The sequence below is a fragment of the Amblyomma maculatum genome, chromosome 7, assembly GCF_055883805.1.
Source record: "Amblyomma maculatum isolate TAMU_Amacu chromosome 7, ASM5588380v1, whole genome shotgun sequence".
NCBI lineage: Eukaryota > Metazoa > Arthropoda > Arachnida > Ixodida > Ixodidae > Amblyomma > Amblyomma maculatum.
In genome coordinates, this window is record NC_139350.1 from 116384248 (window position 1) to 116410454 (window position 26207).

The following is a 26207-nucleotide window of genomic DNA, read 5'->3' on the forward strand; positions in this document are numbered from 1 at the left end:
ATCGGTAGAATTGCACTAAGTGGCCTTGTCGGTTGAGAAGGATGTAGCTCAGGCCACCGGGAAGGGACCGCGTGGTGCGGGCGATTGACATCTCTAGCATCACAATAGTCCTGATGGTCTTGACTGCATTCGCCACGTTTGCAATACAGGAAACGATTTATTGGCTACACCTTCGTCATTTTCTTCCACATATTTCTGTCCGTCCGTCGGTCTGTGAGCACCACGAAAAACATGGCGAAATGGCTGGATTCAGGACATAACCCACATGCCGTTATTGTATGAATAATTAATCATCCACCTCCAATGACTATGACTGCCTCGTGCACGCAAAAGGGGGCGGAAAGAAATATATATGAAAGAAAATATTAAAACACTTCGCGCCTCACAGCAAACATGTCCGCCGAAGCAGCTGCTACAGCAGGTATCCCTCATTACTCCATTACGTTCCTGTGTGTTTCATAAAGGTAATGGGGCCCTTTCACCTGCAATAGGTAGTCCGTAATTTGTGTGACATGAGGAACAACGTTTCTAAAAAAATAATACGGGTGCACAATCGGCATAATGCGATGCCGATGCGTTAGCCCAATCTCCCCTCTGCTTCTCTACGCTTTCTTTTGCAGCGTTCGTTTGCATCTACTAAGCATCTTCTTCGGAGCCACTTTAAATACCATACCCAATAGCACCATTTGAAAAATCACTCCACACAGTTTCTCCCGATAGTCAGTACTACCGCTTACTATACGACTACCCATAACTAGTGCTCGACGTTCCATATTTGCCCGTACTATACTAGTATCTTCCTATAAGTACAACCACAGACTACTGACATCGCAGCTCCCGCATTCATTGTACCTGGCTCTAACATGTATCTGTAATATAAAATCAACGATTCATCATGCCATTCAACGTATCTCCTGCACATATATCCCTATCGAAAAATCTCATATGGATACATATGTGTTTCATATGAAAGTTTATGTGTCTCATATAGGCTCATATGAAATGATATGAGGCCAATATGAAACACATATCAGCCCTTATGTGTCTCATATAAGACACGTATCAGCACCTATGTGTCTCATTTCAGCAGATATGTGCCTCGTTTAAGGTAATATGGACCTCGTATGAGCTGAAACGTGTCCCTCATGTCCCTCATATGGACTGATATGTGTCTCTCAAGCCACTGATACGAATGATAATATGGCTCATATGACCTCATATTGCATCACATTATAGCTCATATGAATATTTTGCATATATGTCTGGTACAGATTCATATGCATTACATTTCACCCTGTGTCTTTCACATGGCTCATTTTTTATTTTAATTTATTTGTGCAATCACAGGCATCGAAGAGCATTGGATGAGGGGGACATATAAAAAGCATACAGAAATAATAATCTACTACTACGGTACATTGGACGCGGTACAATCAAATACATGAAAGGAGCATATTGTTGATCCAAAACAGGGTAAGAATGAAACCGAACATGATAACAGAAAATGCAAAGAATGAAATGCGAACATAAAAAAAAACGTGCAACTAAAACAGTGGTACACGTACGTACCCAAAGACATTAGTAACACTTGAGTTCATAACTAAATGTTTTCAGGGGATAAAAACTGATCCCTCCACTGCATGGATAAGTAACTGCACCTTTGGGATACTCAATTCCATTCATCACACCATTTCACCCTATAACAGCATGATATATATCATGAGCATATATGCCACTCTGATGCTGCACTGTATTTGTTTTTTCAAAGCTATGTACCGGATACATACATTCCCGGAACAGTTTATTTACAACACATCAGTGTAAAATATTAGAAGTATATAATTAAAATATGACAGCATGAAATGAGACCATATTTTAAGTAGCATATCGATTAATTCACTACTATGGCTCAATGATGTTCAATTAAAAGTACTCGACACTGCATAAACATGACAAAATTGTTGAAGTTTTATACAGAGTGAGATCCTTCTTTGTTAAATCAATCTCAGAATGGAACTGTTCAACAGAGGTGCAAATGTGTTGTGTTAATAAAAATGTATTTCCTTCCAAGCTGTAAACCCCTCCCCCCCCCCTGTAATGATGTCAGGTGCTGTGGGTACTATCTGAATAGAAAATAACAAAAGAATGCAGCCTATATAGAGTTGAATTTTTGCAATGTTTTGAAGCCAGATTCCACGTCCCCAGTCCTGACGAGCTGCTGCACATGGCAACTGAAAATATGGGCTGATACACATTCACAATGCCATGAAGAATAGGCTGAAAACCCTGCTGGGAATTAACAGCTGCTACAGGGTAAGCCTTGGCAAGTCCATCCTGACCACTCCATTGCTATTGGACACAACAGGGTAGCCATAAATACAGTGCCTCCATCAGGCAGGAGGAACTGCAAGGAGACGCCAAGCCTGATACCCCTTCTCTCCTCTTCTTTCGTCGGGTTTCACATAGTACAATTGTAGCATCTCTGTCTGACTGATCCCGTGAGGGTAGCTAGTATGTCCGCCATCCTGTTTCATCTTAGATTCCAACGTCTACCTTCTTATCAACTCTGCGGTATGCAATGTGTTAAGCAGCAAAAATGGCCCAACACTTAGCTTAGAAACAGGGTGGCATCAGGATGGGTTTTAGTCTACAAGTGGCAGCACTTGGTTTAAGTCATTAAGTTCAAAAGAACACTACAAAAGCTAGGTCAGTGACATGTGCTGTGCTGTGACATAAATGGCCTGTTACACTAAAACAAGTAGTAAATTTTACAGGCTCATCACAAAGCAGCAGAGCGAGATTAAATGCAGTGTAGTTAGCTCAATTTTGCGGTCAGTCGGCAAAGCTCATTTAGCAAGCTGTTGCAGATAACATATAGCATCTTCTAGGGAGCCCAATGCTTGATTATATGTCTGAAGTGATCAGCCATTACAGTGTACCTTAATAGCAGGATATACGAAACAAATGTTTGAATTCTGACATCACACAGAATAGCAGGTGCCACCATACCTATTGCTTCGTGGCTGTGGAGCTTGGATATGGAAAAATGTAAACATGACTGTACCATAGCTGTGTGCTGTCAGTGCGCATTGAAGAATAAAATGCAGGTGATCAATTCTCAATTCATATGGAACTCTCCGCTACAATCTCTGTCATATCCAATGTGCAGCTTCGAGACATACCACATATACCATGATACCAAAGCATATCCACATATGCAGACAGGAAAAGCAGAATGATGGTTCTACAAAACAACATGAAATATACAGTAATGGTAAACAGCACTGGGAAGAGGACAACAGTTCATGATATGCAGCAAAGCACTGCAACCAAAAAAAAAAACAAATGTACTTAGGACAGACACCAACAACAGATCTGGGTCATGAGTGTGCAATACTGAAGCATAAGAATGGGGTGGAATGCATTTGGCAGGTACTCCTACATCATGAATAGAAGATTGGAGTATCCTTCAAAAGGACAGCACACAGCAGCTGTATTTTGCCAAGGTTAAACTACAGAAAGAAATGTGCAGGCTATCGAAAAAGGCTGATGTTAATGTGAGGACAGCACAGACCTATGTAAAATAAAGTAAAAAAAAGGAACACAGCACAGTGGCACATGTCAGGGAAAAAAAACACAAGTGTATGATGCTCTGCCACATTGGTCGAGTGGTTAAGGCACTCAACTGCTGTCTCCAAGGATGCGAGGTCCAATCCCGACTATGGCAGCAGCTTTTTGGTGGAAGTGAAAGGCTAGGTGCCCATGTGCTATGCAATATCAGTGCACAATAAAGAACCAGAGGTGGTTGAGATTCCCTCAGCCCTCCACTATAGCATGTTCGAGTCGCATTGGGACGTTAAATTCGATCAACCAAATCAGACGAGATGACATTATAGGTGGGATCAAGCATAAATGCGCTTTAGCCAGGCATAACGCAAAGGCAACTGATGACCGTTTAAGAGGATTTGAAAAGAAAGCAAGCATAGTATGGGTTTCTAAAGAACCAGGGGGACAGGTGAGATTAAGACGTCAGTAAGATGGCTGCAGCTGGCACTGGACCTAAACCGGAAAGACGTGGAAGTGGCATTTGCCATGCAGTGGGCACTGAGTGGGATTTAGTAAAAACAAAATATGCCATTATATCAATGGCATAATGAAAGATATATTATATGAAAGTTTGCCGAAATATAGTAGACATGAAACTGTTACAAAAAGAGCTTCTTTGCCCGTTTGAACGTTTTCCTCTGACTTATAAGCCAACATAAAAGCTATATTTTATGTAATTTTTTCTCTTTAACGTAGTGAATTGTGAATTGACTGAGCAAAAAAAAAGAAAAAACAATCTAGAACATGTGAATTTTTGTCCAGGCTTGTTACTCTAGTCCCAAGTCTATAAAAAAAAAATAAGCCCTTCTGCACTCTTAATCTCAGCATTGTACAAAAAGCCATTTTGGAGAAAAACGTGCAAATAGATAAATGTGATACATAAAATTGTAACTCACAAACATTTTCTTGAAACACCTTGTTTTTTTTTGTAAGAAATTCTGTGCATTATTTGTGCAAACTCTCCTTAAAACAGCTTTCACTGCATCATTGATACATAGCATTCCGTTCTTGAAGTCGCACTCAACTTCCAAACAATGCCCGCCTAGTCCCGTTCAATGAGGTTTGGGATTCTGCAGATATAATTTTCCTCGTTGCTAAAGGTCACAAGAATGCAGGGCTTAGCTACCATACTCAGGTCAAGTGCCACCAATGGGCATTCTAGAGAAAAAAAGCACTTTATTATGTGGCCTGGCAAATTTAACTCGCATTCCTCACAAACAATTTTGCCACACAGCAATACAATTTTGCCACTGCTTGGGCATCCGACATTGACCACCTCGAAAATTCTCTTTATAACAAAAAATTCTTCCTCATACGATTCAATAACACTGCTGTCACTTTTGATTCCCCTCCTATATTCCCGGCTATGCATCACAGTTCCTTGATATACAAAGAGAAAATATTCTTGCACTTGAGGTACGCTGCTCAAAAACAACTCCAGAGCAGCTCTCTCAGCTGGAAGGAGCACTGGCACATCTTTTGGTGCACCAAGCATGCAGGCACCTTGCGCATAATGGGCCTTTTCCACATTGGGATAGCTAAGAAAACTGCGGCACAGCTGCATGCTCCTTGGTGGAATAACATCCAAAGAAAGCAGGAGGTGTAGTTCCTGGGACATTATTATGCGCTCCAAGATTTGGTTGGGCACACCATTTGCTGCCGTAACTAACTTAACTATGTGGCCATTCCCACTCTCAAATCCAAATGCAGAATGGGCCCACAGGGGTCCGAAGTTCCGGGCTGCTTGGGGTAAGTGCAAGAGCTGGTGCACATTGAAGCTCATGCAACGCTCCCCATACAATGATGCAGCCCGGCTTACAAACCGTTGCAGGAGGCGATCTGAAATAAAAAAAGTAAGAGTGCTATTTTATACCTAACAAAAATGAACTTATGATCGCAAAGGTAATGACCATTCAGCCAAAATGTTGAGCACTCAAAACTGGCCCAATTTGGTCTTCCTTTCACATATCCCACTGGACACGTGCATATTGGGAAAGCATCATAGCTCACTTGTACTGCTCAGGTTTCTCGATGGTAAGCCTCAACATACTAAGTGGTTATATTGCTATGTTTATTTCTGTAAGAACACAAAATAAAAAAACAAGCACACAACTCATTTAAAAAAAAAAGATGATGACCAAGTAAAAAATACAGAAAGCTTTTTATGGTATCCACCTTCTTGAAGTACCCCCTGTACTCTGGCAATATGCAATTGGGCTCCCAAGGCTTCAAGTTTGAAGTTGGGTACAAAGAATGGGATGGAGAAATCCTGCAGGGGAGGTACTTGCTGTACAAAATATAGAGGCAGCTGGCATGTCCTTTTTGTTCCCTGGCTAGCTTTGGGCAAGACGGCCAAAGGTTTTTTTTTGGCTACAATTAATCAAATGTTCAATGTTAATGATGTTCAAAAAAAGTGCAGGAAAGTTACATGCTTAGGAATTGGAGAAGAGTTTTTACTGGTTTCCTGTCAATTCCTCCATCTTGTGGCGGTGGCAGCATCGAAAAATTGCAACTGGAACAATTAGATGAGAAAAGAAGGAAAACCACTTCCCACCACCACCATCACTATCGTCCTACATCTCTCAAATTGTTCCACTGCTTCTTCTCCAATTTAGAAGATAAAAGGCTTTACATGCCAGAGTCTCGGACTAGTCAATTAATTCTTACCTCCTCCTCTGATTGTCAATAACTGCGCTTGCGTTCTGCGTGCTGCAAAGCTAATACTTCACTCTCGCACTAATCACAATGATCATATCTTGTTCTTTTTAGATGGGGTACATTGCAAAAGTGCAGTATGAAAGTGAGGAAGGACCGAAAACAAATGGGGGGGGGGTCATGTGCTTTAGCTCTTCGCCACTCATTAGTGGACTGAGTGTTGGCGTTAACAGTGGACAGGGATAGGGTGACCCATGTGCCCATCCTATTGCAGATGGCAAAGCCAACCTAAGACACAAGATTCTACTCAGCCTTGGGCAGCCCCCCATGGCCATCCGAAAGACTGATGCCTCAGACAGTCTGGTGAACGACAGTGTAGGAATCCTGAGAGACCCCTTGATGTTACCAGTACCTGCGAAGAAATAATTTTAACAGTGAAAGGCACAGGGTGCTAACCATTACCTTCCCTTTAAGTGATTAAAGGGAAGGTAATGGTTAGCACCCTGTGCTTTTCACTGTTAAAATTATTTCTTCGAAAACACAAAGTACAATTGCCAGGCATGCTATTAAAAAATATCTTTTTTTTTTTTTTTTGCAATGATGCATGAGGCACTAGTATATATGGAGCACCTCTTGGTATACATCAATGACCGCTATTTATTTTCATAACTGAACTTCTTTTATACTGTTTGTTTCAACAACCAAGTAATGGTTGTGAGGCATGAAAAGATTGTTATATAATTACTGTGTCATCTTAGTTTCCAGCAATATAAAGCCACAGCCACAATTACAATGAATGAAGCAGCATCGAATATATCTACTGCAGTTTTTCCAAGCCTCACATGAACTATACTGACCTTTGAAGTGATAGCCAGAAAAGCTTTCGGATGTTGAAACGTAATAAGCATGAGAGAAGAAATGTGATTATTTATTTTAAGCTAGCCAACCATGTAGTGACCTATGTAATGCTTTAAATGCATCATTAAAAAGGAATCTTGGCACCAATACTTGGCACATATGCTACTTTAATCTGATCTGCACACATAGCCTTGTCATCACCATACAGAATGAAATTACCATGCTCCAGACACAAAATGCTTGAACTCACCTGCATAACTGATGGCAACAGATGAAAGTTGCTCCTGCAGAAGGATGAAAATTGCCTCACAGAGAAGGCCAAAGTGCCTCAGGTACTGAGCAGGGAGGGTGTGTAGGCAACATGGCACACAGTAGAAAAGAAGCCAGTTTCGCCATTCGTGCGCTTTCCAAAAGTGCCTCTCTTGGATTGAGCGAGGCAGACGTGTGACATGGTGTGGTGGTCTTATAGCAGTGAGCCGCTTGTTCAGTGCATTCACAGTACTTGGTCGCCCTGCACAGTTAGTACACATATGTAAGTTTACGAAAGATACAGTAGCACCAAGTACGGACATGGAAGAGGTAGGGGATAACCTAGGATGAAGTGTTTGTAAGCAAAATCTAACTGAGAAGAATTCACTCCCACTTAGCACCACTGACGTGTCATTGATATGCAATTGATGATAACTACATCAGTATATAGTGCTCGTTCAATCCCCTCACTTTGTCAGTGTTCGTACCTTTTGCTCTTGCACTTTTCTTCATTACACACTAAGAAGCCCGGCTATATGTACTGAGTAGTGTAAAATTGTTACATTAGGTACACTTTTGGAGGAAGCAACATAGTTCACTACAGAATGTTACGTCATCTGAAAAACACAAAATCTAATTGAGATCATGAACAAATGCTCACCTATGTAGAACTTCTCACGGCAGCTCGATGAGTCGAACCAGTAGTCGGTGAACTGCCTGGTAACGCCCAACAGCACACAATGCATGTACTCGACCGTGTAACAAGATACAAGGTCGAGGTACTTCAGAGGCCAGAAAGGTGATGGTCCTTTTAGACCATTGACTGGTGTCTGTAGGTCCAAGGCAAGTTTCATGTCCTTGCGGACACTATCTCCCGTCCTCTCTCTTGCAGGTGGCTCAGTTGTGGTATACAGACGTCGTCCTGAAATGCAAAAATAGTGACTTCAGTGTAAGGTCACTATTGTACAAAAACAAAATTTGAAAATAAAAAGAACATCTGTCAACAGGCCACAACAAAGAATGACAAGTTTGTTTTCAAGAAAGCTTCCAAAAAAAATTTCGCTGCAAAATACACAGTCTCTACTGTAGTGAAAAGCTTTCTTTGGTAAACTCAGCAATGAGCCTGCTACTCTTAGCTAAAATAGTGCTCGTGGCATGGTCCAATGTTTTGGAGGGCCATCATGAATGTTAACTATAGTACCTCAAAATGAGATAATATTGTTGATGGCATAAAGAAATGCCATTTATTAGCCTACCTGTCGGTGCCCAAAGGTGACATCAGCTAAAGACAGTATATGCAGAGCTAGCAACTCTTTGAACAAGCTAAGGACACACCAGTCTTGAGTTCTGCACTGTCAGCAGTGATAAAGAAATCAGATTCTATTGGTAAGCAGTGGCATTTGCTAGTTCCGGAATATGAAAAGTAGTTTTGTTATGCAATCACTGCCTTAACACAACAGAATGGTTTGAATGCTATTAATATTGGTGAAGTGAAATCCTTACCTTTGTCCAGTTTCCCACAATCTAGGCACCAGGGACATCCAAACCGGCCATTAAATTGTGTGTGGTTGCCCACAGATGCCCGGGCTGGAGCATCCACACATACACACGCAATGTACAGGTTCGACACCACAGCCATAGCACCATGCTGCCACACAACCTTGCCAACACTCTGTACAGCCTTGACAAATTCTCCCATAAAGAGAGGCATATCCGGATGTTTGTTCCCAAACCATAATCCAGCCAAGAAAGAATTTTGAGTGCGATGAGGTTGTGGAAGTTCGTTTACACATAACTGTATCGGCCAGATTGACGAATTATTGGATTTGAAGAGTGGGCTTCCGTCGGTATTCACAGTTAAGGTTAGGTCGCTCCACTTTAAATGTTCCCGTTGCCGCAGGCCTTGGCACGCTGCCGCATCGCTTATGTCTGTCATCGTTCTGCTTCCAGCACCAACTCCCTCAGCCAATTTGGACAGACTTGCAAAAAGCACTTTTCCAACTTTTTTTGCAAGATGGTGGAGCTGCTCCTTGAGGCTCATTATGGCAAAGAAACTTCCCCTCTTCGTGACTACACTAACTTCAACTTCTGTTTTACACACCTTGCAGTAAAGTTTGTGGCTGTGTTTGCTGCTTTGCAGTAGCGATAAGCATGTTTCACAGTAAAAATGCTGTTGAACGGAACTTGTACACTTAGATGACCACAATTTTCTGAATAAGTATTTCGAATGTGGTAGGCCTGATCGTTGAAATCCAAATAAGGCATCGATCAATTTAAGTAGATCACCAAGGGCTGACCAAGTCAGCCCGTGGGCGACAACAAAGGCCATTACCAACACAATTGCCTCCGCCAATGTTGTAGTCGAGCCGGGAAGCGTTTTGCGCCCGAAATCTTGAACACAACGAGCTAAAAGCTCTGTGTCATCGAACTGTGGCACAGCACCGTGCGGCTCATCAACACCATCATCTCCGCCGTCCGGATCATCGCACTCCTCAGTGCTGCAACCGCTCTCACTAGCAGCACCCATCCGTGGTTCCAGGTGGTCAATGTCTGGCAGAGCACCATCGTGGGTCTCGCTGGTGTCTCCTTCGCCACTGTCACCCAACTGAGAGCGCTGCTCACAGCTGTCAACTTCGCTACAGTTACTTTCGCTTGCAGCGCTGTTACCGGGCACGGAGACAGTCAGGTCCTTGATGCCAGAAGTTGAAGGCAGCGTTGCAGCTGCCACGCTCGGGGCATTTAGTCGTTGCTTATTGTACCACAGTGTGGAGCGTGGCACAACAAACTCGCTGCTTTCATTAGACAAATAAAGCTTGCGACGTTTCGGAGTCGTAGATTGGCTGTTGCTCATGGCGGTATGACGCAAAAAGTGCAAATGAAGACCTATTTGTGCAGGCTTCTCGATGTGCAACCAGTGTGCACCACTCCCAGACGAAAAAAAAAAAAAAAACTGGCCGTCATTAGCTACCAATGCTATTGGCATGGGTTGGCTAGCACGGCACCATCGAGCAAGAGTGGCTGTTTCGTTTGTCTCTTGTAGTACGTTGAAAATACATATTTTCGCCCGAAAGCAATATTGGTACTTGTGTAGTAATCACATTTACGTCATGCATGGTAACGTGAAAAATTGAAGATAATTAGTCCGCGTCGTCTGCTAAAGGATGACATGCCGTTCTCTAATATACAGGATATCATTTGTTGTTTTTTTCGCCGCTTATAGATTCCGAGCTGGACAGTGCCCTTGGGTTTTGGGTTATTAATCGTCCAAAATGTATGAAACCTTCTATTATATAAGTTAGTCACTGCTGCACAGAAGGCTCAGTGCGGATCGTACATATTTAGGAAATGTGGGGTAATTAAATGCAGTTGATATGGGCATCTGATTATAATAGCTGTAAGACGACCCCTTACTTCCTATTTAGATATTTGTTCGGTGCAGTGTATTCTGCTAGTTAATCTTCAATATTGTGGCGCTCCATCGCTGAGCCAGGCTGAGCCGTTCCCCTTTTGATTGCGGCGCTTGCGGTGCTTGCGGCTTGCTAGTAGTCTTTGCGCCGCCAAGCCAATCCGAGTTGATTACTAACCGTACGACGTTTCTAGCCACCATAGTTCATCCATGCGTACGATCATACTGCACGGACTGTTTCTTGGTCTTAGCAGTGTTAGCAGTGTCGTGTGCTTTGCGATAGCCAGCTTTGCTCACTCTAATCTGTCATGAGCGCGTCAGTTCCTACTTACGCCTACGTAAAATACAGTGACGGCGCTAGAGCGGTCGTGCACGTGTCTTTGATACGCGACTATTCCCCGACCTCGGTAACCGAGGTTGCAAAAAAGAAGAAAGATACCTACTGGTGCGGCGGAAGAAAAGAAGATGAGGGGTTTTATCCGGCCCAAGTAATCGAACTTGGAGGTGAGTTTTTCGATTACTTCGCTGTGCGGTCTGTCATATTTCAGTAGCGTGCCAAATACACCGCCGTGATGCATTCACAACCCATGAAATTAGCTTCTCTGATCTTAACGAAGTTTGGTGGCGAAGCTGCTTAGCGGAGAGGTGCGCGGAAACGTTATTAGTAGTGCTGACATAAGTGAGGTATATGTTCATAAATTATCGGTAACTGCATGACTGCATGAGGCGATAATGCCTAGCATTTTCGTAGCTTGTCTTGGCTTTGCTGTCACTTAAATAATGACATTTCATTATTTCTTCTCTCATTCATTGTGTTTCAGTAACACAGACGGATCTCGTTCAGAGAATGGCGAAAAAGAAAATTCCCGTTCCGGAATTTATTTTTGACGAAGTTCTGCCACCGCAGGAAACAGTTGAAAAGACAAATGTATGTACTGAGATAAATTTTGCCTTGTCTTGCTGCTGCCTATTGCAACAGTGAATTTTGTATAGGATTTGAGAAGTGCATAGGGCAATTCTTTTTGTCATATCTTGGGAACGTTTTCATGCAATTTAAGCTCCAAATTGTGTGTGTTCTTTCATGACATGCTGCAGCAAATGCTTATTGCTGTACAGTCATGGACAAGCTATTTTCAGACTGAGGATGGCATATGCAAGCTACAGTTAGCATCATGCAAGTGCTAAAGGTTTTAGACGATAACCAGAAATATACAGACACAGAAGGGCGCAGAGGTGCACCTGGATCGATATTATTGGTGTGAGGTGCGCCAAGTGACATTCTCTTTGTTTCGTCCTGCAGTATGTACTTCCACAATATGTGCCTGTATGCTTTTGGCTAGCACAAAAAATCAGTTTTTATCGTGTTGTCTCTAGTTTTGCAAATGTCTTTACCCTGCGTGATCACCTCAGGCTTATTGCTCCAACATTGCAGGTTAACTTAATTTGTCCATTACTGTACATATAACTCTTCTTTGTCTTCATCAGCGGTTGTCACAACAGTAGTGGGCCTTGTGCTCTGGGGACAAGAAAATGTGTGCATGCATGTTTATCACGTGTAGAAAACTGAAATGTCGTGGCATTCTTTTAATACCTGAAAGGGAATCTCATAGCATTCCTGGGCATCATTTAAGTGAGCATAAGTGGCACGACAGAATGGTCCTTTGTACACTGCTATGGTTGAGGGGGGCATGGATGAAAACTGAAAGTTAGGTTACTTGTGAGATAAATACCTAAAAAACTAGGACATTGAATATCTGCCACCGTAGCTTAGTTGTAGAGCGCTGCACTGGAGTGGGTCATGGGTTCGGATCCCATAGATGCCATGTAGCAGTTATTTCTTCTGCTTTTTAATTGTTTATTCTCAGGTAAATGTTTACGCTACTAATTTCCCAAGAATAAACACCTCAAATAAAAAAAAATACCATATGTTTATTTCAGTTTCAGTGACTGTTTGCCTGGTTTATAGTTTCTAGATGTGTTCAAGATTCAGGATAGAATGAAGGGGAAAATATAGATACAGAATAAGAAAGAGAACTGAACAAGGGTAGTGGAGTCTCAGTCACAAGTGAAGCCAATGTTTCGACAAGGGGAATTGCCAAAATGTTGCCTTGGTTCGCAAACTGAGACTTCCCCTCAACCCTTGTTTGGTTCTTTCATATAGATATGCTGAAGTTATTAGAAGTAAATGCATACTGAATAAACCATGTTTAGTGTACCTTTACAGCTATGCTTAGTACTATATATGTTTAGCTTCATTAGGGAATTTTGCAATCAAGCTTGGTCTCTGTTCTACTATATGTTTTGCCTTGTTTTCATGCTGCAACATATAAACACATGATGTGGGACATGTTACTGCAGGCTGTATCAGCAAAAGAGACTGCACGAAAGATGGGGAAGGCCAAAAGGCTGAAACTACAGGAGATGATGTCCGAGGAGGAGTCAAGCTCGGAAGACGATGTTGTGCCGAAAAGGTTGCTCGTTGAGGAGCAAAAAAAAAGCAACACCCTCCTGCAGAGGCTCAAACAAGTACGGAAAGAGAAAGCAGAGTTGCAAGCTCGCCATGATCGGCTAGAAGACGCTTTCCTGAACAAATTCGGTGAGAGATAAGCAATAACTTGCAATATCAAGATGGGTCTGTTTGTGCTGATTGCAGTATGCAAGCACTTGCATAGGTGTGAGCGGCTTCATCTGATGTGGACATATGCTTTATCGCAGTGCTATGTTAGGATGCGGCTTTAATAAAACGAAATGTGGACCTAAACTAAATTCTTGGAAGCATCGCACCTTACTTATGCCCTCGAGTCAGAGTTCTACTGGTATAGTTCTAGGTGCACAAACCTGCTGTTTGTGTTTGTGCTTTTATAAATGTACAGATTTCTGCCATGCAAGTTAATTGTTGTGCTTCAACAGTTAGGTGACAGAAAGGCATCAGTGTAAGGAGTCTTATGCACAAACACTTTTGAATTTGAGAACTGTAATAATTTTAACTTTAAAAGGACCACTGACCATCATTTGGACAATTTATAGAAACAAGTGTAGTGCTTAGATCCTGCACTGAAGATGATCTGTGCAAGATCTTATAACCATGCGTAGCCTGAAAAGCTGTAAGAATTCAAATCAAAGCTCTTTTGTTGAGCAAGAAATGTGAAATATCTGGCTCAGTATGGTTCTAATGGTGTGTCTGTTTTATATGCAGAACCCTGGATGGCAGCACGCTGTAGTAATTGCCCGAAGGTATGTATAAAGAAAACTGTTTGAGTAAAAAAAGAACTTTTTTTTATGCGAGATAACTAGATGTTGCAATTGTTCACATATCTAGGCTTATGAATTCTGAAGTCGAGTGATGTGACACAAAATTTGAACCAGAAAAACCTTTTCTTTTGCGCTCATGAGAGGGAGCCGACCATTTTGAACTTGTGCAGAAGCCCTATGGCATGGGAGAACTGTCTCATTCCATTTTCATGTGATTTGCTGGTACTGCTGGCATGCAAAGATGGATAGAGGGTCTTGAGAAATGGTCTTGGCAGCATCTTGGCACTCTGCAAAGCTTGCTGTGCAGTGCAAGTCACCCCCCTCCCCCCCTTCACTCGTTGTATGATGTAACACCAAAAAAATATACCATGTTAATATCAATGAGAAGCATTTGGCATGTTTGCAAGGTATGCACTATGGCCTGCAATGACAATGATGTGAAACAGGGATGTATTAACAATTGACATTTTAAAAAATATATTCTCTGTCACAAAAGTGGGAGGTAGGTTCATTATGTGAGTAAATGAGGTATGTGCTGAAATTCTGTCTACAGGGTCCACAGTTCTTATTTTACTCCTCAGAGTTATAATTATGACTTTCCTACGGCCACCTTAATTAAGCACTTGCCCTGGCAGCCGCAACTCTCCTGGAAAATCTCTGGTGCTCACTAATGGCGTTGCCTGTTCACGAGGGCTGCCCCCTGGGTTCCTGCACGGTGCCTATAGGTTGGGAATTTCAGTAAATGAATATGCAAAAGGGCAGGCATGCACTGCACTGGCAAAAGGAATACTAAAGTGCTGCACTTTGTGGAACTAGTGCAGCAAAGTGCAGCCGAATTGAACAGACCCAATGTGCCGTTGCTGCTAATGGCAGCTTACCATGGACTTGTTGAAGTAACTATCTTGTCTTAGCAGATCAATCAAGGGGAAATGAGGGGGCTCGTTATAATACATAAAGGAAAGAAGCCAACAGTCGGCGAAGCCAAGGAAAGTGTTGGGGATGGTACTTTTTTTTTTATGTTTACTCGGATAATCAAAGAAATTAGTAATGTAATCTGTTTAGGGGGAAGATAATTAAACACAAAGTAGAAGAAAAAACAACGTGCCGATGGTGGGAACGGAACCCACGACCTCCGAATATCACGTCCGGTGCTCTTCCAACTGAGCTACATCGGCTGCTGTCCCCCCTGCTACTTTTTTGGGTATTGGGCAGTAGCAGGGGGGACAGCGGCCGATGTAGCTCAGTTGGAAGAGCACCGGACGCAATATTCGGAGGTCGTGGGTTCGGTTCCCACCATCGGCACGTTGTTTTTTCTTCTACTTTGTGTTTAATTATCCTTACCTTAAACAGATTACATTACTAATTTCTGTGATTATCCGAGTAAGCATTAAAAAAAAAAGTACCATCCCCAATGCTTTCCTTGGCCTTGCCGACTGTTGGCTTCTTTGCTTCATATCTTGTCTTATGCTGTTGCCGCATGTCTCATTCCCTCTATGTGGCACATTGCAGCGGTAAAAAAAAAATCATTCCTCCTGTATGGAATTATATGCCTCTTTATAGGTGCTGAGCATTTTAGAAATGTCTATTTTGTGCAGGAGCCTAGTGGCAATGACATTACAGAGATGCCAGGAGCTCCACATGGCAGCCAGCTGACGAAGAAATCGACAGCAACAGTTCCTGCAGCTCAAGTTGATCGTTCTCAAGTGGACTTTCAAAACACTGAGGTATAGAACTAACCATCAGCTTATGACGTTCATTGCATGTCTTCAAAAAAAAACAAGAATGCTGTGTTAGCGAGCTTTTCTGAAACTTCTAGTTTTTTTTTTCTCTCCACATTAAGCAGTTTATATGCAGTGACGGTTGCTACTTCAACTACACTGAGCAGTTGGAAACATATTTCACGTGTAGGACTGAATCATTTTCGCTTCCAGCCTGTTGTTAGCATGATTACTAGCATGACAGAACTTTTTCTTTTAAATAATCTTGAGCACTGCAAGCTATAGAAGTTCACTGCCTGCACTTTGCTTTTCTCAGTTTTACACTAAAAGCTCATTAATTTGAATTACACGGGTACACCAATAGAATTGAAATTATTGCAAGTTGAAGTAAAGAAAAGAAATTTGGAAACCAGCAGGGAAGTGAGACTTCATTTTATTTGTTTTATTAGTCCAGGATAATTTTTTTACTGTAATCATCTTATTTCATATTGCGTCTTACATGTAGAACCCAGTGGGCATTCAGCCACCAAGGGACAGCTGCTACCAGGTAAGCTGTTAATTTGTTCATTTTAGTTGCCCTAAAATAATAATGCATAGTAGTGGAATGGAGTAGTTGAACAATTTTCACATTTTGCAGGCTTCCACCAGCATGGCACCTCAGCAACCAAACCTGGGTGCCCTTGCCGAGGTCACTGGCCAGGTACAGTAACTTTCCTTCATATTTAGAACCAATTTCTAAGCTCGAAAATCTTTTAGCTTCCATTCATGACAGTGCAGGCAAATAATGTGGAAACCATAACAAACAATATGCTAAACATGGGTCTGCAGTGGAACCTTTAAGAAACATGGAATTTTCTATCGAAATGGTATATGGAGCATAAAAAAAAACATTGATTGGGAACCAGCAGGGTAGTGAGACTTCATTTTATTTGTTTTATTAGTCCAGTATAATTTTGTTACTGTAATCTTATTTCATATTGCGTCTTACATGTAGTACCCAGTGGACATTCAGCCACCAGAGGACAGCTGCTACCAGGTAGGCTGTTAATTTGTTCATTTTAGTTGCCTTAAAATAGTAATGCATAGTAGTGGAATGGAGTAGTTGAACAATTTTCACATTTTGCAGGCTTCCACCAGCATGACACCTCAGCAACCCAACCTGGGTGCCCTTGCCGAGGTCACTGGCCAGGTAGAGTAACTTTCCTTCATATTTAGAACCAATTTCTAAGCTCGAAAATCTTTTAGCTTCCATTCATGGCAGTGCAGGCAAATAATGTGGACACCATAACAAACAATATGCTAAACATGGGTCTGCAGCGAACCTTTCTATCGAAATGGTATATGGAGCATAAAAAAAAAACACCCAACAGCTCTCGGTATTTTGAACCACTGACAGCTCATACAGATCAATTATGTTTCCAATGCTTTAGACCCCTCGGCTATCACCATAGTCTCCCCCTATGGCCCGCCGGGGTGGCGCAGTCGTTACGGCACTGGAATACTGTGCCCAAGGATGCGGAATCGAATCCCGGCCTCGGGAGCCACTTTCGATGGAGGCGAAAAGCAAGGCACCCATGTGCTGTGCGATGTCAGTGCACGGTAAAGAACCCCAGGGGCTCCAAATTTCCGGAGGCCTCCACTACGACTTTTCTCACAGCCTGAATCGCTTTGGGACGTTAAACCTCTCAAACCAAACCATAGTATCGTGCTATTTGCTCTAGGGCATTATAGCCTCGTGTGATACACATTTTACTTTATCCTCATCATAAACACTCATTAGTTTTCATACCTACAAATGCAGAGTGATTTTTCCACTCTGGCCACACAATACAGTTGATTGAATCAAGAACAGAAAGGATTGTAGTCATTTATGAAGCTCTGGTATACATTATCCATACTTGACTACATCAAGTTCTAATTTCTGTGATTATCTAAGCAAACATTCAAAAAGAAAAAAAAAATAAAAAGACCTAAAGTACCATCCCCAACGCTTTCCTTGGCCTCGCTGACTGTTGGCTTCTTTTCTTCATGTATTATAACGAGCACCCTCATTTCCCCTTAATTGATCTGCTTGTAGCTTACGGGGGTCTCGGTTCTGGCAGTCTTGAAGCCATAGGTAGCGTAAGAGGGTTCTAGCACAGCTTTCGCCCACGCTCTTGATCACGTCCTATGGGACGCTGGCGGTAACAATGGACGTTCTACGTCCACCGCTATGGCTGAGGGTGGCGCTGGTGAACACTCTCAAGGTTCGTATACAGAAAACATAAATACCCAAGCAAGTAGCAGGGGGGACAGCGGCCGATGTAGCTCAGCTGGAGAGCGCCGGACGCGATATTCGGAGGTCGTGGGTTCGGTTCCCACCATCAGCACGTTGTTTTTTCTTCTATTTTGTGTTTAATTATCTTTCCCCTAAACAGATTACATTACTAATTTCTGTGATTATCTAAGCAAACATTCAAAAAGAAAAAAAAATAAAAAGACCTAAAGTACCATCTCCAACGCTTTCCTTGGCCTCGCCGACTGTTGGCTTCTTGGTTGGTTTGTGGGGTTTAACGTCCCAAAGCGACTAAGGCTATGAGAGATGCCGTAGTGGAGGACTCCGGAAATTTCGACCACCTGGGGTTCTTTAACGTGCACTGACATCGCACAGCACACGGACGCCACTCCGTTTCGCCTCCATCGAAACGCAGCCACCGAGGTCGGGTTCGAACCCGGGTACTCCGGCACAGTAGTCGGGCGTCTTACCACTGCACCACCCCGGCGGGGTGACTGTTGGCTTCTTTCCTTCATACATCGTTATAGCTTGTTATGAATCCATATCTAGTATAATTTTAAAGGGCAACTTCGGGGGTTTTGTTATTTCATTGAAACTTTCACAGTAGGCCCTTTGGAGCTTTCCTATTCTTTCTGAACAATTTTACAGCTAGGTGGCATTTCGTATTATTGCAAATTATGTAGTTTAAAATTCTACCCTTTTGTGGCTTCAGTCAGGGTGATTTGTACTGCTGTCTTGCATGTGGTGTCGGCATGCTTGTCTATATTCTGTCTGCGTTTGGTGGACGAAAATATTTTGAGATTTTTTTTTTGTTTTGGTTATTTGAGACAAATAATGACTGATGCTGTCAGAGAGACAATGAATTTATTGTCAACTCCACTTTTAGTACCCTTAAAGAGGGCCTTTAAGGGTTCTTTAAATAAATATATAATCTTCATCAGATGAGAAGGGGAAGCGTTTTCGTCCTTGACATCTAACAAGTCACACATAATCCAGCAGGATTATATGCTTGGTATGGGAAGTCAGAGTAGACCGCCATTTATGTTGCAGATGTTGAGGCAGAGCAGCCTCTAGCTTTTAGAGGTAGTGCAAGGGGGCAGATGAAGTTATTTGTCCTGTGTTCGGCTGTATGACACTACTGGTATGTGTGATCATTTGAAGAGTATTTACCGCAGGAAGTGCACTCATCTTTTTTTCCCTGTTTGTAATGCATGAAATGTGAAATGCCCTGGGAGAAGGAAGTTTAGGCTTGCTTGATATAGGCAAAAATAATCTCGTGTAATTGCAATGGATGGGAGGGGAGGCTACAAAGCATTTCTCTATTAATACCTATCGTACTTGGCCTTGATTTTAGAGGGAGCTGTTGTTGGCTTTGTGAGTCTTTGATCAAGCCCATATTGTAGGTTATGGGAGGGTATGGGTATTTTGAGCCTGGGCATAGTTTCCTATGAAGGCTCTTCTTCAGGCAGGGGAGCAGAAGCTGTTACTCATGCAGTCACCAGCGTGCAAATAAAACTGCACATAGACTCTATCAGAATCCAGTTTTGGTTTATTTCCTAGTTGTCACTGTTTCATAGTTTAATTCTATTCCAATTCTGAAAACTCTGAAATTTGATAAGGAGGCCTCAGAAGTGCAATGCAATAGCTCAGAATATTCTAAATTCTCATGAGGTTACCCTTTAATCTAGTATGTGCGTTACTATTTTGTATGCAAATGAGAATGTGCACATTTCATATTTGCAGGCCTCTACCAGTGACTGTCCTGCAGCCTCACAACACCCGGGTGTTCTCACTGAGGTGAATGATCAGGTGCGATGGCTCAATCGTTTGCATTTTTAAAAGTAATTTGTCAGCATAAAATGTTTTTTGCTCCCGTTCTTGGCAAGTGTAGGTGAAAATAATCTGGAAATTGCGGTAACATGCTGCCGAGCATGTAGCCAAGCATCAAGGCGGATCCCTCACAGACGTGAAATTTTCCATCTAATTGTTATAGTGCAAAAAAATGTTAGCCTGTACAATAGCCCCAAGCCTAATTCCAAAACTAGCAGTTAAAGCCTCTTACACTTCGGTTCAAATTAGTGCAGCCTCTTGTGCTGCATTTTAGAATGTTTAAAAACCTGTTCTGCGCCACGTGAAAAAGCAGGGGTGCAGGAAGAGACCAATCGTTGTAGGCCTGATCTCACTGCTTGTTAGCTTGGTGCTCCCAAATATACTTGGCACCACGGTGGAAGAGAGAGGTGATAGGACTGTGCGGCGAGGAGTGGCCGCTTAGTGTGACTTTTACACATGACGTGGCCGCCAGCGGCAGCACCGGTACTGGGGGCCTGTCTCGTTGCTCGTTTCACTGGCGCTTCTATGGGCGCACCTGTGATGGGCGCTTGATTTTGACACATAGGGGCGTTTGCTTGCTTGAAACAATTTTTTTTTTGGTTGGAGGGTGTACTTTTATATTTCTGCCCATTATGGGTTGTAATTCGACCCAGGGCAGCATGAATGATTTCTTAACTGATATGCAACTTGGAGGTGTACACGATAGTTTGGTAATGTAACAATACAGCCGACGACAGATTTTTCGGATTCTCAACGGACCACGAAAATGTCCGAAAAATCGGGCAGCCCGAAAAAATAAATCTGCACCCAAAAAGCTCAATTTATCGCCTATTATTCACTTTGAGGCCGGAAAAAGTCGGGAATGCTTTTCTGCACCACGCTCTGCTTCCGTGCTAACAGGTCCGCCTGAATTTCGCTTGCATCAGTTCAGCTTGCGTCGGCTGCGCTGCTGCAGGTGAGTCATTGTCGTCGTCGCTCTCAGACTCCACAAGCACTTGGCGAATAATTTCTACATCTGTAAGCCCAGCGCACAATTCCGACTCATGGTCCACGTCTGTGAACTCTGAAAACGAGACGGCCGGTAAAATTTTGACATCAGCAGTGCGAAGGTCGTGAATGAGCTGCTCACTGCCTGAGAGCTGCTCGACGATGCTCTCCTCGTCCAAGGCAGCCGACTTGTCATTCAGCACAAATCCCACGTGGCGGAAGCAATTGCATAGCGTTGTGGGTGCTACAGACTTCCACGCATCGGCGGGCGTACTAGCTCCAAGCAAATCGACAGAGTAGGTTTTCCCACTGTCGAGGCACACCACCACCACCAACCACTGGATCACAACACCTGAATTTGTTGAGTGCCTTCTCGCTGCCACGTTGCATGAAAAAAAAAAAAGAAATTCGGAAACAGCTTCATGAAGAACTGAAGCCGATTCAAGTAAATGCAAACCATAGTAGCGACAGAACATAGTTCTCGCATCAACACAACCACGGCTAGGCTTACTCACTATGCTCGGCAACGCATGTGAAACGCGTTGCTGAGCTTTTTTTCGTGCACATTTGTTTTTTCAGACTGCCCGATTTTTCAGAGATTTTCGTGGTTCGTTGAGAATCCAAAAAATCGGTCGTCGATTGTATAATACGCACGACACCAGTGCTTTTTTGCTGCCACTCAGGCATAACCATAATGACAAAATATTCAAACAGCAGAGCCCGTAGGAGTGCCAATGTGTTCACATTTACTACATCATAAAATTATGATGTAGGTAAACATGGCACAATTTCAAGCTAGGATGCTACAATCTGTTGTTTTAATTGTGTACTAAATCAGAGAAAGCTTTGTTGTCCATAGTCCTTATTTCTTTTTTTTTTTTTTTTACAAGAAAAGGTGTACGTGCGAGGTATATAAGCAGGTAGCTGATATCGTTTAAGGCATCCGGTTCGTTATTCTGCTTGAATGCTTAAACAAAACTTAGAGAAAGTGCAAAAAACAAAGAACGAGAAACAGCACCGCATGTCGTTGTTCTCGATAGTCAGATACACGCATACACGACGGCTAGCTTAGGCCCTATCAAATATCAGCGAGCACACTCCGTGGACTCAAAGTTACTTCGCGGCTGTTTGGGTTACCGAGCACCGCTGTAAATATTAAGGCTTGCAGCAACCATGGTACATATGCCATCATTCGATTGTTCGATAGCCGGCTAGCTTTTTTTTTTCACTACCACAATGGCGTATAGGGGCTTATGCAAGCTTTCTCAAACTGCAACTATTTTTTCCTATCGTCTTTGTCCACTGAACAGTCGCAACCTTGCTGCAACATAGTAATTTAAAGGATGCGCTGTCATATGTATTTAATTTATGCTCAGCGCATGGAAATGCAGTGCGATTCGTCGATTGTGAGGTAACGGTTAAGTTTACTGCATATTATCGGAAAACTGCTTCTACCCTCTCTAGCATTTGAAAAATGCGAGCCGCCGGGCGAGCAACTGGCTTTCTTGCTTGAGGTGTACAACATCACGTTCCAGTAGAGAAATCCATGAAAGGTAGATAGGTAGATATCTGGTCAGAGCACGTGAATCGATGCACTCGCAATCTAAGAGACTGCGTGATATGGTCTGGCAAATCATTGTACACACGTTAGCTGACCTGCCAATCACCCGTAAGACATTGCTATCGGCAGCATGATGACATGATGCCGCTCTTTTTTGGCCACACAAAGTAGCAGTCCGTTAGAAGTGCATTCAAAGCGCGCTCCGAGGCAGTGAGCACTAGGCGTCATCTGCTCGAGATGATGCTTCTCTCTCCTCTCTCGAAAATTGAGTTATTTAATCAGTAAGCGGTAAGAAAGCTTCTTCCTGCTCAGAAATGGACGTGTAAATAACGAAAACAGAAATGTGTCCATGTTATGGTCTTTTAGTTATGATTGAAGGGAAAATTATCACTGCGGGTGTCGCTACTCCAAAGGCACGTCAGCAGAATCAGCGGAGGATGTCCCCCAGAACATGTGCCGCCCTTAGCGGCTGCCCTCTCTTCCAGTCGCACTAAGCGGCCGCTCGCTCGCTGCAGAGCAGCCTCGCCGGTGGAGCACCTTTCTTCTTCCACCGTGCTTGGCACCACAGCAGTGCTGCCACCATGCCGTCGAGCCTGAATTAGTGGAGGTTTCGGCAAAATGACTACCAAAGGAAGCTTAATAGAGTTTCACTTCGCACATCTTTGTTGCGACCATGCGGTCTAACTAGTCTAATGTGCTTCCGAGTCCAAAGAAGAGCGGATGCGTGTTATGTTTACTGTTATCGTGTGCAAGGAAATTTGCCATTATCTTAATAATAAAAATGTGGCAATTCTGAAAAAAGGGTATCTAGCAATTTTAATGTACAGAATAATATATCTCTCCTAAACCTGTTATAAGGCTTTATACAAAGAATATGCCGTTTATTGCAGGTCCACCTCGGGAATGGCCACTACGTTAGTGCAGAACGGTGGCGCTGGCTCCTTTCCCGAGGCCGAGACTCCTTGTTTTGCAAGGATACAGCAAAACTTTTGTGGGGGGTCCCGGCTCTTCGTGGAAGGAGCGTCACCGGAGCGGCGTGCAGGCGTTTTTTGAAAACTGCAGACAGTGTGCAGAAGCCTGGGCTGAGCCCAGAAAAGCTGGCAGCAGTGGGCAGTAAGTATCTTTTACATTTACATCTTTTTATTTAGTCTTTCTCTTATTTACATGGTTGATTTATGGAGTGTAAATGTACCAAAGCAACTCAAGCTATGAGGGATGTCTTAAAGGAAGGTTCTGGGTAATTTCAGCCACCTGGAGGTTTTTTAATGTGCACTGCCAATGCAGCACAGGTTTTGTACTTCGCTTTCATTGAAATGTGACTGCTATGGCTGGAATTGAACCCTGGTCTCTTGGCTCAGTGTGCACAATTTAAGTGCTTTTATTTTACAGTACCTACCTGTATCAAATTGTGTGATGATTATTATTGCGAAAGCAATACTACGACAGCCAAAGCGAGATCTCGGGTGGCCGCAGCTAAGCCATGAAGAGGCGCAGCTACGGTCTCCTCATAAAAAAATCAGCCTGCCATGACATTTGAATTCACATTACCCCTATGCCACGGGCAGGAGCTGCCAACTCGAGTTGCTCCTTCCATATGGGAGGGTGATATCAGAATCAGCCTGCCAGAACCATTTGCATTCTCATTACCCCTATGACACGCAGGCACGCCCATAGGGGTTGGTTGAAGCGTGACTTTATATGTGGGCTGATAGCTTATGCTCTCATGTCATACCCTTAAAGGATGAGCTTCAAGGTGGTAGGAAATGGCTTGAAAGGTCACTGATAAACGTTTTGAATGTGTAAAACGAATGCTTCCGAGTGTTCCCCCAAAGTACAACTTGCAACAAAGGCAGTGATTTATTATTAATTTTTTAGAACTGCGTTTTTTGAAATTCGTGGGCTGCTCGGTTCTCGCGGGGCAGTGAGATTTGGAACTATTCTGCTGTGAGTTCCTACATTACAAGTGCCAAGAGTGACGTTTCGCGAAGGCTGCCATTGGCTGTAGCCGCGACGCCCAGTACGTGGCTGACATATTTCCGGTAGCTGCGAAAGTCCCACGACAGGGGCGGGGCGGAGTTCCCGAGCTGTTTTCTTTGTTTTTTTTTTTTTTTGTGTGTCTCCAAGTGTTGAGTTTAGAAGGGAGAGGGTGAGTGCTATTTTTAATTGCCGATATATCCGGTGTTAATGAAGCTAGCTGAAAAATTCTTGCGGTGAATTAACTGAGGGAGTACCTATCTCTCGTCCGATTTGCTTTACCTCATTTTAGGCATTTCATAACCCCTTTAAGTGCCCCCAATAATGTAGCACCATACACTAATAGGGCATGATGGGGAATAATGTTGCAGGCAAAAGAAACTTCTGTTGCTTTCGCAATTCAACTAGGGTTAACCGGAGCTAAACCACAACTTATTCTTTTACTCTTTCAGATGCATTTGATGCCTATATATTGAACACTCCAGGTGCTGCTGAAGAAGCAAAAGTGCGGCGATCAAAGCTGAACCGCTATATTGCAGAGATGCTGCGAGATATGAAGTAAATAAAGACAAAACGAAAAAGTATATTTCACTGAAACCTGAACAGGCTGCTGAATTTCACTGAACAGGCTGCTGAATCTGCATGTGTTACTTGGATGCAGCATTTGCTGCACTGAAGAGTTTGAAGCTTGTTCAGAAAGCCTGCCTGCCTCTTAAGAGCTGTTAGCTGGACATGCCCCTGAATTGCTTTACAGTGCACATGAGTAATGAGGTAGTACCCCATGATGAGGCCCTCGTATGGTTACGTGCATGTGCCCTCATATCATGCTAGAGGATATGAGGGACACATATCCAATTGCATATATATGAGACACGCATGACACATATGCGCCATATGAGGGACACATATCCAATTGCATATATATGAGACACACATGACACATATGTGCCATATGAGGGACACATATTACATACAAGCACATATGACACATATCCAATAATTTCATATATATGAGACTCATATGACAACTACATATGAGTTTTTTCAATAGGGATACCTCCCGGAAAACAGCACAACAACCCCCCCCCCCCCTACTTCTCCTCATCTCCCCCCTCCTCCGGCACACAAATATATGAAGAATACCGGCTTTTCTTCGTGACGTGACTTCTAATGCCAACCATGTTAAAACTGGCTCTAATAATCTATGCCGCGAAGCACAAAGTAAATATAGGTCATCAGCAATGAATGCAGGAGCAATATACTCTCACACAATTGAAAAAAGTGAAACTCCATAAGTATGGGGCAGATTTTCGTGCTTTAGGAATGCTCAAAGTTTCAATGAAATGCATTCGCTGTTGCGTTAGAGCAAACGTTTGTACAGTCTGCCCCGCGTATAGGCTCTCAACCGTGCTTTGTTATGGGTGAGTTTCTCTCTTCGAATGTGGTATGTTTAGCGCGTGTGGTTGGCTCGCCGCGTGCATAACATTTTCATAGACATGCTTGTGGAAACTCCATATCGTCCTCGTTCTTTGCATCCGCCATTGAGAGCTCATTTGAAGCGCGTGTCACAAGTGGAAAGTTGATTGAAGAAAAAATAATTAATATTTGCGCCGAGACGCCGTTAACAGGCATTGATTCTAAGCGGACATGCCTTGCGCGTAAGTCATGTTCAATGTGACGTAACGAAGCAGAAATATAAAGAATTCAGTCACAACGTTCCTATTGTAGTAGGCATGACATAAAGACAATGAACAGCACGTATGCATTCCCGCTGCGGGGTAATCTATAAGCGTGACGCTAATTACACTGCTAATTTTTAGCTGCTGACCAGAAGCG

At 43.0% G+C, this 26207-nt stretch overlaps 2 protein-coding genes and 2 non-coding genes across 4 annotated transcripts; 2 read left to right on the forward strand and 2 right to left on the reverse strand.

Annotated features, from left to right (window-relative positions):
• Nucleotides 1-4153: 4153 nt before the first annotated feature.
• LOC146184511 (uncharacterized) lies at nt 4154-8381 on the reverse strand. Its single transcript, XM_084608805.1, has 3 exons — nt 8030-8381; nt 7370-7630; nt 4154-5445 (listed from the first exon to the last, which is right to left on the reverse strand). Exons 1-3 carry the CDS (start codon nt 8220-8222, stop codon nt 4649-4651), a joined length of 1251 nt encoding a protein of 416 aa, XP_084464931.1. The 5' UTR covers nt 8223-8381; the 3' UTR covers nt 4154-4648.
• Nucleotides 8382-13138: 4757 nt separating this feature from the next.
• Nucleotides 13139-25295, forward strand: LOC146184512 (uncharacterized). The gene is made up of 10 exons (XM_084609401.1): nt 13139-13370; nt 13971-14008; nt 15622-15750; nt 16250-16291; nt 16382-16444; nt 16739-16780; nt 16871-16933; nt 19763-19828; nt 23288-23510; nt 24824-25295. Exons 1-10 carry the CDS (start codon nt 13163-13165, stop codon nt 24931-24933), a joined length of 984 nt encoding a protein of 327 aa, XP_084465527.1. The 5' UTR covers nt 13139-13162; the 3' UTR covers nt 24934-25295.
• TRNAS-UGA (transfer RNA serine (anticodon UGA)) lies at nt 15129-15201 on the reverse strand. The gene has a single exon. It is a non-coding gene; the product is annotated as a tRNA-Ser (tRNA).
• On the forward strand, nt 15256-15328 carry TRNAL-CAA (transfer RNA leucine (anticodon CAA)). The gene has a single exon. It is a non-coding gene; the product is annotated as a tRNA-Leu (tRNA).
• Nucleotides 25296-26207: the final 912 nt, after the last annotated feature.

Coding starts and splice junctions, on each gene's coding strand:
- LOC146184511 (XM_084608805.1), bottom strand. CDS start 8,222: ATGAAACTTGCCTTGGACCTACAGACACCAGTCAATGGTCTAAAAGGA. Junction 7,631..8,029: donor CCGTGAGAAGTTCTACATAG/GTGAGCATTTGT, acceptor CTAACTGTGCAG/GGCGACCAAGTACTGTGAAT. Junction 5,446..7,369: donor TGTTGCCATCAGTTATGCAG/GTGAGTTCAAGC, acceptor TTTTTATTTCAG/ATCGCCTCCTGCAACGGTTT.
- LOC146184512 (XM_084609401.1), top strand. CDS start 13,163: ATGGGGAAGGCCAAAAGGCTGAAACTACAGGAGATGATGTCCGAGGAG. Junction 15,751..16,249: donor TGGACTTTCAAAACACTGAG/GTATAGAACTAA, acceptor TCTTACATGTAG/AACCCAGTGGGCATTCAGCC. Junction 16,445..16,738: donor TTGCCGAGGTCACTGGCCAG/GTACAGTAACTT, acceptor TCTTACATGTAG/TACCCAGTGGACATTCAGCC.